General features: G+C 40.8%; 1 protein-coding gene across 1 annotated transcript in view; it reads right to left on the bottom strand.

The window, feature by feature from the left end:
- The window catches only part of mrps18c (mitochondrial ribosomal protein S18C), a 29,936-nt gene that overhangs the window by 1,693 nt on the left and 12,902 nt on the right, over positions 1-15,341 (bottom strand). The window contains exons 3-5 of the mRNA XM_028805037.2: positions 12,893-12,976; positions 8,237-8,294; positions 6,864-6,923 (exon numbers count right to left, since the gene is read on the bottom strand). Of these exons, the coding sequence (XP_028660870.1) occupies positions 6,864-6,923; positions 8,237-8,294; positions 12,893-12,976 (202 nt within the window). The remainder of the gene's footprint in view (positions 1-6,863; positions 6,924-8,236; positions 8,295-12,892; positions 12,977-15,341) is intronic.

Below are 15,341 nucleotides of genomic sequence, written 5' to 3'. Positions count from 1 at the left end.
AAAACACTCTTGTGAAATAAAATGGAACGGGTTGAGAACGTTAACAAGCATGTGAACTGAAGACCCACCATCCCCTCATTCACTGGTCAGAAGCTTGTTCAGTCGCTAACGCTGCACTTTGAGATGCCAACAGGGCAAAATCTCACTGAGCGGCTTACACGACTGAGGATTAAGAAGGTGTAGACAAACGAGGGAAAACGTCATCAGGAAAAGAATGTGCCTCGCACAAGGAGAAGGTCAGTTCAGCCATTAGCTTCGTGCTAAATAACCCCAATGTACTCCACTCCAGTCGTGCCTCACCGCTATGAATCCCAACTCCAAGAGGACCATCATTCAGCTGTTTTATGTTATTGCAAAAACAAAATCACAGATATGTCTTTTATTTAACAGCTGAACACTCTGGCATTGCAAAACGTAATTACCGTATATATAAGTCAAAAATCGATCATAAAATCAGACCCCGACTTATTCTCCCATTCAAAAATGCAACAATTTTTTTTTTTTTTTACATTACACACCAGTTTCTCAGACACATCAAAGTTTGTTGCAGCAGCACAGTTACCAATTTGTTTTTCCACTTCAACAACGTTTAATTCATAACCAGTGTCATATTTTCTTCTGATTGAACACTCCATCGTTGATAAGGGATGCTTTTACGATAAAGGTGTATGAGGGTGTGAGATTCAAAAAACACAAATCAGTGCAAACGTTGCTTTGGAATACTTCGGGTATTACTGTGCGGTCACATAGGCACAATGCGGTGACCGGAAAGAAGCACACAGAAAAAAAGCGCACAGTCATAAATGAGCACACGGGAAAAACCACACGTGGATAAAAGCGCACATGGAAAAATGCGCATACGGCAAAGGCGTATATGCAAAGAAGAAAAAAATGTTATACATCGCAATAAATGAAATTGTACAACTGTTCACTAAACGTATTTATAAGCTTGTACAGTTAGGTCCATAAATATTTGGTCAGAGGCAACTTTTTTCTCATTTTGGTTCTGTACATTACCACAATGAATTTTAAATGAAACAACTCCGATGCAGTTGAAGTGCAGACTTTCAGCTTTAATTCAGTGGGGTGAACAAAACGATTACATAAAAATGTGAGGCAACTAAAGCATTTTTTGAACACAATCCCTTCATTTCAGGGGCTCAAAAGTAATTGGACAAATGAAATAACTGCAAATCAAATGTTCATTTCTAATACTTGGTTGAAAACCCTTTGCTGGCAATGACAGCCTGAAGTCTTGAACTCCTGGACGTCACCAGATGTTGGGTTTCCTCCTTTTTAATGCTCTGCCAGGCCTTTACTGCAGCGGCTTTCAGTTGCTGTTTGTTTGTGGGCCTTTCTGTCTGAAGTTTAGTCTTCAACAAGTGAAATGCCTGCTCAGTTGGGTTAAGATCAGGTGGCTGACTTGGCCATTCAATAATTTTCCACTTCTTTGCTTTAATAAACTCCTGGGTTGCTTTGGCTGTATGGAGTTTGCATGTTCTCCCCGTGTCTGCGTGGGTTTCCTCCCACAATCCAAAGATATGCAGGTTAGGTGGATTGGCAATTCTAAATTGGCCCTAGTGTGTGTGTGTGTGTGTGTCCTGCGGTGGGTTGGCGCCCTGCCTAGGATTGGTTCCTGCCTTGTCCCGTGTTGGCTGGGATTGGCACCAGCAGACCCCCCCGTGACCCTGTGTTCGGATTCAGCAGGTTGGAAAATGGATGGATGGATGGATTCAAAAACATTCATCCGATTTCAAAGTGCCACGTTTTACAAACGTGAGGCGCCTAGGTACCAATTGAAAGAGGGGCTCATGGAGTCACCGGAAGATGGCGACCCCTGAGCAGGAAGCATTTTGCGTTCTCCACTTCATCGCTGGACTGGCTGTAAAGGAGCCCACGATTTGGCACTCCACTTCTGGACCCTCAAGATCGCCAGACCTCATGCCGTGTGACTATTTTGTGTTAGGGATGGGGGAATGTTAAGGATTCTGTTTATGTGCCACAAATCCCAACAACACTGGATGATCTCCGAAATGAGTACAGAGACACCCGACAAGCTCAGTCGAGTACGGGATGAATTTGACTATCGCGTTGATGTTGTCCGTACAGCTGGAGGAGGTCATATTGAGCACATAATAAACTATTTACAATTTACTGCATTGTTCTGTAGTGACTTACAAGTGACATAAATCATTTTGAAATCGGTTGAATTTTTTTGCATCCCGGGACTTTGTTGCACCTCCTCTGGCTTTCATGACAGCTTGAATTCTTTCACACATGAACTTCAACTAACGAAAAACAATATTGTTCATCAATCAGGTCCCAACTTTCTTATCTAACAGTTGACAGGTCAGCTTTGCAGGATGGAGTCTTACCGTAATTTCTCAAATGGATTGAGATCTGGACTCTTAGCTGGCCATGTCACTGAGTTGATATGCCTTTCCTGAAGAAAAGTTAGCTCTGTGGCAACACCTACGAGGGGACGTTCACAATGTTTATTTTTATTAAGAACTTCAAAAACAAATGACATCACTTTTCTACATCGTCACCTTCCTTTTGCGATGTAATTTTCCCAGCGTCGTACCAACTTTTTAATGCCATCAAAAAACGCTTTAAACGAGAGAACTACTTATTGGATTTAGATCGGGTTTTTTTCTATAATTTACTTGAACATTTTGCGACTTATCATGCTAAGTATCACAGTTCGCTTGCGGCACCAATTTATTAGCACAAATCCAAAACTCATCGGGCTGCGGGGCCCTCTTCACTCACGCATCTGCCTTGGGGAGTAACCTTAACTCCACTTAGTTAGCGAATGAGAGAACTACCTACCGGATTTAGATCTTTTTTGTCTAGAATTTGCTTGAACATTCTGGTTGATTTTGCGACTTCCCTCATTTCGCTATGTATCATAGTTCGCTTACGGTACCGATTTATTTGCGCGAATCCAGGAAACACGCCGCAGGCCGAGGGGAGTGGTCTTCCTCACTCACTCATCAGCTTCAGGGGGTGTTCCTCAACTCCACTTAGCTAGAGAATGAGAGAACAATTGAATTTAACTTTCTTTGATATTTAAAAAAAGTGTTACTTAGATCTTGACGAGTCCGAGTCCGGATATTCTCTTAAGTGTATGCCACATTGAAAAGATAAGATTGCAATTCAGATTGTGGATCGTGATTTTGTTTTAAAAGGATCGTGATATGATTTTTTGGAAAGATCGCCCACCCCTAATTTGACTAATCAAGTTTTTAGATTTATGTAGGATTCATTAACCCTTTGGAGAGCTACCTGGAATGTGGTTGCAAGCTACCGGTAGCTCGCGAGCGACGTGTTGGAGACCCCTGCCTTTGAGGTAACGACTGCAGTCTCCAGTGGACCTTCACCTGATATGCAACCCCACATCAGTAAAGACTGTGGAAATGTGCTTGTTTTCTTCAGGCACTCATCTTTAGATGTTTCATTGCAACGGCACCAAACAAGAGTTCCAGCATCATCTCCTTAGCCAATGCAGATTTGTGATTCATCACTGATTACAGGAAGTCATCGACATACAGCCACGTTCAGTTCCGATGGACCAGTCGTAAGTCAATCTGGACGTAAGACAGACTGGTATAGGTGATCAAACCTGACTGTATGTACAGCACTGTATAATAAGTCCCTTAAGTCATATTCTTTATTTTATATCCTTTTTTTTATCATTAGTCTTAGCACATTGTGTACATTTTCTGTATTTTGTTTTGCAAATTATTTATTATAATTTTGTTTCACTATTACACTTACTCGCATGGGTGCCGAACAGCTTCACGAATTCTTTCTTTGTCCATGTTATGTAATGTTTTCAGAGTGAGCCTCTCCCAGTGTGTGTTTACGGTGTTAACTGTGGGAGGAGGAATTGTACCAGCAGAGTACGAGTACTCGTGAGTTTTCTTTTTTAAAATTTAAGCTTTTTAATAATAAACATTAATAGATAAAGGAGTTCAGTGTAGTTAGTGGCGGTCTGCATGAAGCGGCACATCGTAAGTCACAACGCAGAAGCGATTAAGAGCCAGAGCACAGCAGCATGACGTGTACGGTGCGGTGAACACCCGTTACAATGGCATAACGTCAAGTCACATGTGGCCGCATTTGCTTTCTTTCCTCCCTCATACTGCTTGATCACCATTTTTGTGTCGAGGTCAATTGCCTTTTTTTCCTGTAATTAAAATGTAACTGAACGTAGTCGAAACTGCTGCAGGTAATAAACTGAGATTGAGATGAATGAGTCATGGCATACGGAGCTGGTGTGGCAAAAACTTATCTGCCTGTGATACGTGGCAGCAGTCGAAAGTCAAACGGTCGTAAGATTCATAGGTCGTAAATCGACAACTATCTGTATTACTTTCATCCAATCGTTCACAGGCCATGACTGCTTCTCTTTAGTCCACTGTTTTCTTCTGTTTAGCTCTTAATGATGCGTTACGAGGTGTGATCCAAAAATACGGTGAATATTTTAAAAAAAAAAACGTTTATTGCAGTAAAAGATTTCCAACTACTAGTCACCCTCAGAACACTCTCCTCCACTTCAAATGCATGTCTCCCAACGCTCCTGCCACTTTGTGAAGCAGTTCTGGACATTTTCTTTCGAGAGGGTCTTTAGTTGGGCTGTCGTGGCTGCCTGGATGTCCTCAATGGATTGAAATTGTTTGCCTTTCATGGTCATTTTCAATTTAGGGAACAGCCAGAAGTCGCACGGTGAATAAGGAGGATGCGGACACAGCGTAAAGTTTTTATTCGACAGAAATTGTCGTACTAGAAAGGGATGTGTGACAAGGAGTGTTTTGATAAAGAATGAAACCGTTTCAACATTTTCCTGGATTATCGATCTTGAAAGACGTCCTGATCCTTTCTCGTCTTCAACCGAGTCAGATCCATTACGAAATCGATCAAACCACTTGTAAACAGCCTTTATTGTCAGTGCAGTGTCACCATCAACCGATTTTAACATCTGATGGGTTTCCTGAGCTTTTTGAAATTTTAAACATTTCCTGTTAACGTGTTGCTCGATATCCGCTATTAACGACAAATTTGAAAAACACACAACAGTGGCTCACAAACGACTGACGCTATCAACCAAGTTGAAACTTGTCACAAACTCGCCTCTAGGATGGACATGTCATTGAATTGTTTGCCACTGATCTTGTATGGTGCTCTGCAATCAACATTCACTGTACGTTTTGATCACATCTCATATGTTTGGCTTTTCTGTCTGTTGTAAAGGACAGCCACAGCCACTACCTGGTCAGGACGACAGCATTGTGGAAGGACCAGAGGAAAGGTCATTGATGAGGCAATGTCTCCCCTGGGGACACTAGAGGGCAACAGCCCTCCTGGGTGGCCGTGGCACCACAGATTCCCATGGTGCATGTTGGGAACTGGAGTTTGGTGAAGCCCTGTTGGGTTCTGTGGGGGCCACCAAGGGGAGCTGCAGAGCTCTGTAGAGGACCTCCAGCGCACCTGGGAGTGATTCTGGGTAATGCTCATGAGCCACCTGGAACACTCCCAGGGCCTGAATAAGAGGAGCCGCCTCACTCCATTGAGGGGCCAGAGTCTGGAGGAAGGAGTGGACAACACCTGAGGAAGAGTGGAGGCGGATGGACTGTATATTGGTGTGGTGTTGGTGGTTTGTGCACTTTTAATTATAAATAAACACGGGTGTTGAATTGAACCTGTGTCCTGCCGGTCTGTGTCGGGGAATAGGATGGCGGTACGCCTCCTAGTGGCTTTCACTTTAAATCCACAATCCTTCAGACGGTTTCTTACAGTTTGGTCACAGACATCGACTCCCGTTTCTGCCCGTGTGTTTTTCATTTCTTTTGTTGTGCATTTTCTATTTCCCAGGCGTACTGCTTTGAGTTTTCTGTCCTGATGCTTGGTCTTACCTGTATGTTTCCCTTTTCCAGCTTTCCCATTTTGTTTGTACTTGCTCCAAATTTTAGACACAGCTGACTGGGAAACAACCAACATCTTTTGCCACACTCGGCGGCAATTTACTTTCTTGAAGAAGATTCATAATCCTGACGGCTCTCAGCCTGGTGCAACACTCGTGAAGATCTGCAGGCACTCGCTGGCCTATTCAGACTTGTGCAGGGATTTGTTTTAGAAGTGCAAATCACCAGCTGATTCCATCATTTATATTGTAAAGCACTTTGAGCTACACCATTCGTATGAAAATGTGCTATAGAAATAAACGTTGTTCACTGTTGAGTGATTTCTTAATTTGTTACTCTGCTTGGTCTGAACAAAAAATGTCCCATGAATTACAATAATTTTTTTTTGAGGTATGTTTTACAATGCCAGTATGTTCCGCTGTTAGTTTTGAGTCATATCTGTGATTTGGTTTTTTTGCAACAAAGTAAAACCGCTGAATGAACCTCCTCCAAGAGCAGGGATCCCATCATTCTTGCCAAGAATTGCATAAAACGGAACAGCAGCAGGGCGAGTCTACATTTGAAGTGCTAATCTGCATTGGAGCAATTTCCATTTTCATTTGTGAGTGTTTATTTACCGATATTTTAGTAAACTCGTGTTTGGGATGTTATGTGATCACATGACTGCATGACTTGACATGGATTATGTGACACGAGTAACAGATTTTTTTTTATGGATGGTTTTGATAATGTTTGCCATTATTTAGCGTTGGTCACCACAGACCTTTGTTATTTCCATTCTGCATGAAAACATGAAATTAAAGATGGGTTAATAAATCAATGACAGGATCCCTTTTAATTCCCCCCCCCAAAAAAATCATATTATATATATATATATATATATATATATATATATATATATATATATATATATATATATAAAAAAAGGTTACATACCCATGTAATGTGATTTTTTGATAGCCTTTGAAATTTCTTTTTGTTTTTTTCCACAGAGACCTAGAAGAGAATACATGAATTGTATACTTTAACTTGACTGTTTCAAGATTTAGTTTAAGGATGCCTAGGGATCTTTTAAGACCACAGAGCGTCAGGACCTCAGTTTTACATCTCATCTGAACTATGGCACCATTTTTATAGCAGAAAGGGAAATTTATGTAAATTTGAATGTGGCCTGGTTGTTGGTGCCAGACAAGCTATTCTGAGTATTTCAGAAACTGCTAATCTACTGGGTTTTCACACACAACCATCTCTAATATTACAGAGAATGGTCTGACAAAGGGAAAATAGCCATTGAGCGTAAATGCCTTGTTGATGCCAGAGGTAAGAAGAGAATGGCTGAACTGGTCTGAGCTGATAGAAAGGCGACAGTAACTCAAATAAGCACTTGTTACAATCGAGGTATGCAGAAAAGCATCTCTGAATCGAATGTCGATTTCTGCTAAGGTCACAATCAAATCTTGCCTTGTATCAAAAGTTCAGGCTGGTGGTGGTGGTGTAATGGTGTGGGGGATATTTTCTTGGCACACTTTGGGCCCCTTGGTACCAACTGAGCATTGTTAAAATGCTGTAGCCAACCTGGGTATTGTTGCTGACCATGTCTGGCCTTTGATGACTGCAGTGTCCCCATCTTCTGATGGCTCCTTCCAGCAGGATAACACGCCATGTCACAAAGCTCAGATCATCTCAAACTGGTTTCTTGAACATGACAATGAGGTCACCTGACTCAAATGGCCTCCACAGTCAGCAGATCTCAATCCAGTAGAGCACCTTTGGGATGTGGTGGGATGGGAGATTCGCATCATGGACGTGTGGCTGACAAATCTGCAGTAACTGTGTGATGCTATCATGTCAATATGGACCAAAATCCCTGAGGAATGTTTCCAGCACCTTGTTGAATTAACACACAAAGAAGGCAGTTCTGAAGGCAAGAGGGGGTCCAACCCGCTACTAGCAAGGTATACCTAATAAAGTGGCTGCTGAGTGTATTTTGTGCTAAATGCTACAGAAGGCTAGTTTCTTGTGTAAATGGCATGAAGAATTACAGCAGTTCTGAAGGCAAAAGGGGGTCCAACCCAGTAGTTGCGAAGTGTGCCTAATAAAGTGGCCAGTGAATGTATATACTAAAATAGCCAGAAATAATACGTGGCATTCTGTAGTTATTGTTGGAACTGCTTGAACATACAGCAAAACAGGCATTTTTATTTAATTAATTTTTATTTAAAGAATATTAAACACATGCAAAGGTACTGAAAAAACATTCATAAAACTGTATGCTCTAAAGAAGAGAAAATAAGGTAGAATTGCCTTACCTGTTATATGTCTGCCATATATTCTTCCTGTGTGTGGTGAAATAAACTGAGAAAGAAGCTGCATGAAAAAAGAAATGCATTGATAATATACTTGCTAACAGATAGAATGCTTACTCAGTTACAAATACAATAATGCAATACACATCATTTTCTTTTAAAGTACTGCTAACATCTAATAAATATAATAATTATGTGGTCCACACTGCAGATTTTCACTCCAAACAATTTCTTAAAAAGTGCAGAGGACACTTTTCATTGGCTTGGCATTGCTTTAGATTCTGGAGTCACTGTGACTGCACATCTGGTGTACTCTTTGTCACCACCAGTCTAACAGGTGCAAGTGTCGGAGTGGATGAACAGGCATCCCAGCCGGGTAGGTTGCTGGTAATTTTCCCATTCGGGAGGCCATAATGGAAGAACTGAGTGAGGCTATGCATTCCCCACTATATACAGTTAGGTCCATAAATATTTGGACAGAGACAACTTTTTTCTAATTTTGGTTCTGTACATTACCACAATGAATTTTAAATGAAACAACTCCGATGCAGTTGAAGTGCAGACTTTCAGCTTTAATTCAGTGGGGTGAACAAAACGATTGCATAAAAATGTGAGGCAACTAAAGCATTTTTTTTTAACACAATCCCTTCATTTCAGGGGCTCAAAAGTAATTGGACAATTGACTCAAAGGCTATTTCATGGACAGGTGTGATCAAGTCCGTCGTTATGTCATCAATTAAGCAGATAAAAGGCCTGGAGTTGATTTGAGGTGTGGTGCTTGCATGTGGAAGAATTTGCTGTGAACAAACAACATGCGGTCAAAGGAGCTCTCCATGCAGGTGAAAGAAGACATCCTTAAGCTGCGAAAACAGAAAAAACCCATCTGAGAAATTGCTACAATATTACGAGTGGCAAAATCTACAGTTTGGTACATCCTGAGAAAGAAAGCAAGCACTGGTGAACTCAGCAACGTAAAAAGACCTGGACGTCCACGGAAGACAACAGTGGTGGATGATCGCAGAATCATTTCCTTGGTGAAGAGAAACCCCTTCACAACAGCCAACCAAGTGAACAACACTCTCCAGGGGGTAGGCGTATCGATATCCTAGTCTACCATAAAGAGAAGACTGCATGAAAGTAAATACGGAGGGTGCACTGCAAGGTGCAAGCAACTCATAAGCCTCAAGAATAGAAAGGCTAGATTGGACTTTGCTAAAGAACATCTATAAAAGTCAGCACAGTTCTGGAAAAACATTCTTTGGACATATGAAACCAAGATCAACCTCTACCAGAATGATGGCAAGAAAAAAGTATGGAGAAGGCGTGGAACAGCTCATTATCCAAAGCATAGCACATCATCTGTAAAACACGGTGGAGGCAGTGTGATGGCTTGGGCGTGCATGGCTGCCAGTGGCACTGGGACACTCGTGTTTATTAATGATGTGACAAAGGACAGAAGTAGCCGAATGAATTCTGAGGTGTTCAGAGACTTACTGTCTGCTCAAATCCAGCTAAATGCAGTCAAATTGATTGGGCGGCGTTTCATGATACAGATGGACAATGACCCAAAACATATAGCCAAAGCAACCCAGGAGTTTATTAAAGCAAAGAAGTGGAAAATTCTTGAATGGCCAAGTCAGTCACCTGATCTTAACCCAATTGAGCAGGCATTTCACTTGTTGAAGACTAAACTTCAGACAGAAAGGCCCACAAACAAACAGCAACTGAAAGCCGCTGCAGTAAAGGCCTGGCAGAGCATTAAAAAGGAGGAAACCCAACATCTGGTGATGTCCAGGAGTTCAAGACTTCAGGCTGTCATTGCCAGCAAAGGGTTTTCAACCAAGTATTAGAAATGAACATTTGATTTCCAGTTATTTAATTTGTCCAATTATTTTTGAGCCCCTGAAAGTAGAGAAAAGGCAAGCAAAATGACACCTTTTATTGGCTAACTAAAAAGATTACAATATGCAAGCTTTCGAGGCAACTCAGGCCCCTTCTTCAGGCAAGAAGGGATTGTGTTAAAAAAAATGCTTTAGTTGCCTCACATTTTTATGCAATCGTTTTGTTCACCCCACTGAATTAAAGCTGAAAGTCTGCACTTCAATTGCATCTGAGTTGTTTCATTTAAAATTCATTGTGGTAATGTACAGAACCAAAATTAGAAAAATGTCTGTCCAAATATTTATGGACCTAACTGTATAGGGCTGCAGCATCTCTCTGGTGGAACTCCTATTTGTAACTCGCAGGGCATACTGGGAGTTGTAGTCCTGAGAGGTAGCCCTGTTGGGGTACTTGGCTGCCGCCAGGGTGATCTGCTTGGAAGCACTGTCCATACTTTGAGGAACTTCCACCTGACCTGGAAGTGCTTCTGATGTGCAAAGCTTTGACCCTGGAAGTATTCCCAGGCATGCCATAAAAGACCCCAACTCATCAGCACCAGGGAGTCATTGTCAGGAGGCAGCAGGAAACATTAGTGGAGTAGTGATGGAAAAAGACAAAAGGAGAGAGACTCTGTGAAGCGCCTTGAGCATGGGAAAGACACTATATAAATAAAATGTATTATTACTATTATTATTAAGGTGACTGTGTGTTATTTGCTGTGCTGGACTGATAATAAACTGCCCTTTATTTTACCTGTAGTAGTAGGATGTTGTCCTGTGTTAGCCATAATGGTTGCAATGAGAAGTCCAAAATGCCACCTTTTATTGGCTAGCTTAACAGATTACAATATGCAGGCTTTCAAGGTAGCTTAGGCCCCTTCTTCAGGAATACCTGAGTTGCCTCGAAATCTTAAATATTGTAATCTGTTCAGTTAGCCAATAAAAGGTGTCATTTTTTTCTGACTTCTCATTTTATTTTACCTGAAATTGTGTCTGGTGTTTTGGGTGCCACCTGGTGATCACACAGTAAAATTGTAAGGTGAATTTCATAGCTGCGATTTAATCATAAATAGCTTGCAAGCCTCAGTATAAAGATAATAAATAACAAAACTGAACCCATAGTTGGACAAATAAGTGAAATATTTTTTATTATTCTTTCTTGTTTTGTAATATAACCACAGTGAAAAATCTAAAATAATCATATAAGATACTGGTAAGGTAAGGTAAAGAGACCTTAAAATGTGATCTCCACACATCCTGAAATACTGATTGCGTTTTTAATACACTTTTAAAGTCGCCTTACAACCTCTTCATTCTTTCGTCTGAATAGAATATTCTAATAATATTCAGAGGGACTCCAGATGATTTTTGAACCCTCTTTAGCAGAAGCCATTCTGTTACGCTGTTAGTATAACATGTTACTTCATTATATGTCTCTTTTTTAGCCTTGACAGGAATATTTACGATTGTTGATTTTCCTTTATTGAGAATGACATAAAACTTGGTGGTCCAATAATAAGTTTAACAAACTAAATTGAAAATGTGTGTTTCATTAGCTGGACTTTCTAATTTCTAATGTAAGAAATGGCTAATATGAAAACAAGCCATTATTTTATCTGTCTACTAATTATGCTCAACACCCCTGCTGTAAATACTAGCTTGCATAAAGAATGTGTTGCATGTAATTCCAAATATACTACTAGATTTGTTTTATTTAGATGAAATCTTCCTGAGTGGTCATATCTAGGTACGTAATTTACTGTTCAATGACATATTGTAATTCAGGTAAATGTCTGAAGTTCAAGCTGTGCACCAGAATGGGGAAGAAAAGGTGATTTAAGTGACTGATTTGAACATGTAATGGTTGTTGGTGCCAGACGGGCTGCTCTGAGTATTTCAGAAAGTGCTGATCTACTGAGGGTTTTCACACACAACCATCTCTAGGGTTTACAGAGAATGGTCCAAAAAAGGGAAAATATCAGTGAACGGAAATGCCTTGTGGATGCCAGAGGTCAGAGGAGAATGGCCAGACTGGTCTGAGCTGACAGAAAGGCAAAAAGAACTCAAATAAGCACTCGTTACAAGTGAGATGTGCAGAAGAGCATCTCTGGACACACAACACGTCGGACCTTGAAGCAGGTGGGGTACAGCAGCAGGAGACTACATCGGGTGACACTCCTTTCAGCTAAGAACTGGCAACTGAGGCTACAATTCACACGGGCTCACCAAAATTGGACAATAAAAGACTGGAAAACCGTTGCCTGGTCTGCTGAGTCATGATTTCTGCTGTGACATTCGGTTTGTGTGGTCAGAATTTGGCATCAACAACATGAAAGCAGGGATCCATCCTGCCTTGTGTCAACGGTTCAGGCTGAGGTGGCCATGATAGACTGAGGAAGAGGATTATTTGTGTTCTGTTTTGCATGTTGTATTTACCCCAGTCTCTATCTGAATTGCCCTTCCCAAGATTTCTTCCATTTTTTTTTTTCCCTACAAGGGTTTTTTTTTTTATTGAGGGGGAGGGTTCTTGTCTGCTTAAGGAGTGAAGACTGGGGGCTTGTCAAAAAGCAGGGCCTGTTAAAGCCAATTGAAGCATTCCTTGTGTGATTTTGGGCTATAGAAGAAATAAATTATTGTTTTACGGGGTGCACTCTTGTGGTATCTTTCTCCCCATCTATCTCCATATACTGTATTTGTGGGTTGGTTGTCAACATTGACTTCAGTTTTCTAACCACAGGCGGTTATTCCTTAGCAATGTGTTCATACTCCAAGTACTTACCTGCACATTTTTGTAATCTACTGGTATGCCACACAGTGTGCACTTCTTAGGTGGCTCTTTGTAAGGATTTTCAATCTTCATTGGCTGTGTGTTTAAATATAAGAGAGACTGTAAGTAAAAAAATCAGTTTATATATCTATATGCTTAAAAAAGAATTTGTCTTCTAAGAAAACATTAACGCTAATAGGACCATGCACTAAACGAGTCAGATTACATATTTATAATGCACACAATTACCTTTGCTATGAAATAATTTCTGCTCCTTTTCAGGAGCAATCTATCAATCTATAGACAGACAAACAGCTCTTCAATTATTTATGGAACTTCTTTAAAAAGGGAAAGTTTCCCTTTCGGACAAAAAAGTAAATATTACTAGGAGGCTTACCCCCTGCTCGCTTCGCTCACCAACACTCCCTTTTTTGCGCTACGCGACAGCCACTTCACGTCTCTGCTGCTCATGTTGTGAAGAAGGGGGCTGAATGCACCGCAAGGAGATGCAGTCGCTCCTCCGAAATCCCCTCTTAAACGGTAACACAATGGGAAACAAATTGTTTTTCTTTTACCTCCTCTTTGCTCGATTTGCTGCTGGATTGCTACGGTTGCTGCTGCGGGTACCGTGCCGTGTGATCTGCATCTCATGCGGCGCTTCAAACATTTAAAAGCCTGTAGAGCAGCTGTCCTACTCTTTGTCTTTTATTTCTGGCCCCGGGCCTGGTTAAATCTCTCGGCACAAATGATACTTTTTAGTTTATAATTTAAAAACAGAATAAGAATCTGAAAATCTAACAAAATCACATTAAAGTTCGATAAATTCTGAAAAGAAGGATATTAAACATATATATGTAGGCTTTAAAATAAGCCCGATTTAAAGTGTGACAAAAAAGTCACATAAAATCGTTGCACTTTTAGGCTTAGGATTGTATATATACAGTGGTACCTCTGGTCATGACCATAATTCGTTTTAAAACTCTGGACGCAACCCGATTTGGTCGCGACCCAAACGTAATTTCCCCATAAGATTGTATGTAAACACAATTAATCCGTTCCAGACCGTACGAACTGTATATAAATATATATATATATATATATATATATATATATATATATATATATATATATTTTATGCACAAAAATAGTTAATTATACCATAGAATGCACAGTGTAATAGTAAACTAAATGTAAAAACATTGAATAACACTGAGAAAACCTTGAACAACAGAGAAAACTAACATGGTAAGAGTTTGCACTAGACCCTTACGAACCGCTTGCTGTAAACACTTTTTTTTAATGAGTTTAAAGCACAGGGAAAAAAATTAAATGCCACTTCTCTTGTGATACTTTTCAAACCATCCTCTACTGGCTTTAAATTCCTCACCTTCGCCACTCAAAGAAGGATTTTTTTTCAGCAAATTGCCATGAATCTTCCTGGCTTTCTCGCATATGATCGCCTCGCTTACGATATCCCCTGCAAGTTGCTTCTCATTCAACCACACTAGCAACAGTTTTTCCACCTCTTCCAGCACTGCTTGGTTAACACTGTAACTCCTTTTGCAACATCAGCTGCTTTGTTAGGCCAAGTATACGCAAACAAAAGAAAATTGGAATGCGCGTAGGGAAACTGGCCGCCATTGTTTTTGTTCGCCACCAGAGCGTGTGGTTGTGAACAGATGCAAAATTTTGGCAAACTTTTTGACCATAATCTGATTTGTACGTGTTCAGAAACGTTCGTGACCAGAGGTTCTACTGTATATACAGTAGATAACAACCAGAAAGAACCCCCTTTAAATACACACCAGAATTACTACAGCCGTCCATTTTTTAACCCTGCTATAACCTGAGCAGTGACACAGGCAAGCTGGAGCCTACCCTAGCAAGCATTAGACACACGGCATGAATAATCCTGGACAGGCAGCCTGTCTATCTCAGGATGAACACAGAGACTCACACACACAGGCCAACTGAACATCACCAATCCACCTAACCTGCATGTTTTCAGACAGTGGAAGGAATCCAGAGTACCCAGAAGAAACTCATGGGGACAAAATGCAAACTCCATGCAAGGAGGTTCCGGGACATGAACCCCAGCCACCCTGTAGAAAGGCAGCAGTGCTACCAATGCACCATCATGTAATCCCAGCGTTACTACAAAGAAAGGAAATACATCTGACCTAGCTAAACATAAGAGCAGTCACAGCCACAGTGAGGCGCTATAGAGGCATATTGCCATTGGTGTTGAGCAGCCCCTGCAGCGTTTCATGACACACCTCTGCTGAAAAATTAATTGGCTCGAAGTACTTAACGATACTCTGTTATGTTTAAGCAAGTCTAAAAAAATGGTCTTCCTTTAGGAGCTTAAATATGAACAAGACAAGTTAATCCCTACCACACCTCACTGTTTTCTTATTTGCTTACTAATGAAGCAGTGTAGCAGGGTAAAAACAACATTAAA

The sequence above is a fragment of the Erpetoichthys calabaricus genome, chromosome 7 (assembly GCF_900747795.2).
Source record: "Erpetoichthys calabaricus chromosome 7, fErpCal1.3, whole genome shotgun sequence".
NCBI classification, from domain to species: Eukaryota; Metazoa; Chordata; class Cladistia; order Polypteriformes; family Polypteridae; genus Erpetoichthys; species Erpetoichthys calabaricus.
This window is presented reverse-complemented; position numbering and strand designations above follow the sequence as displayed.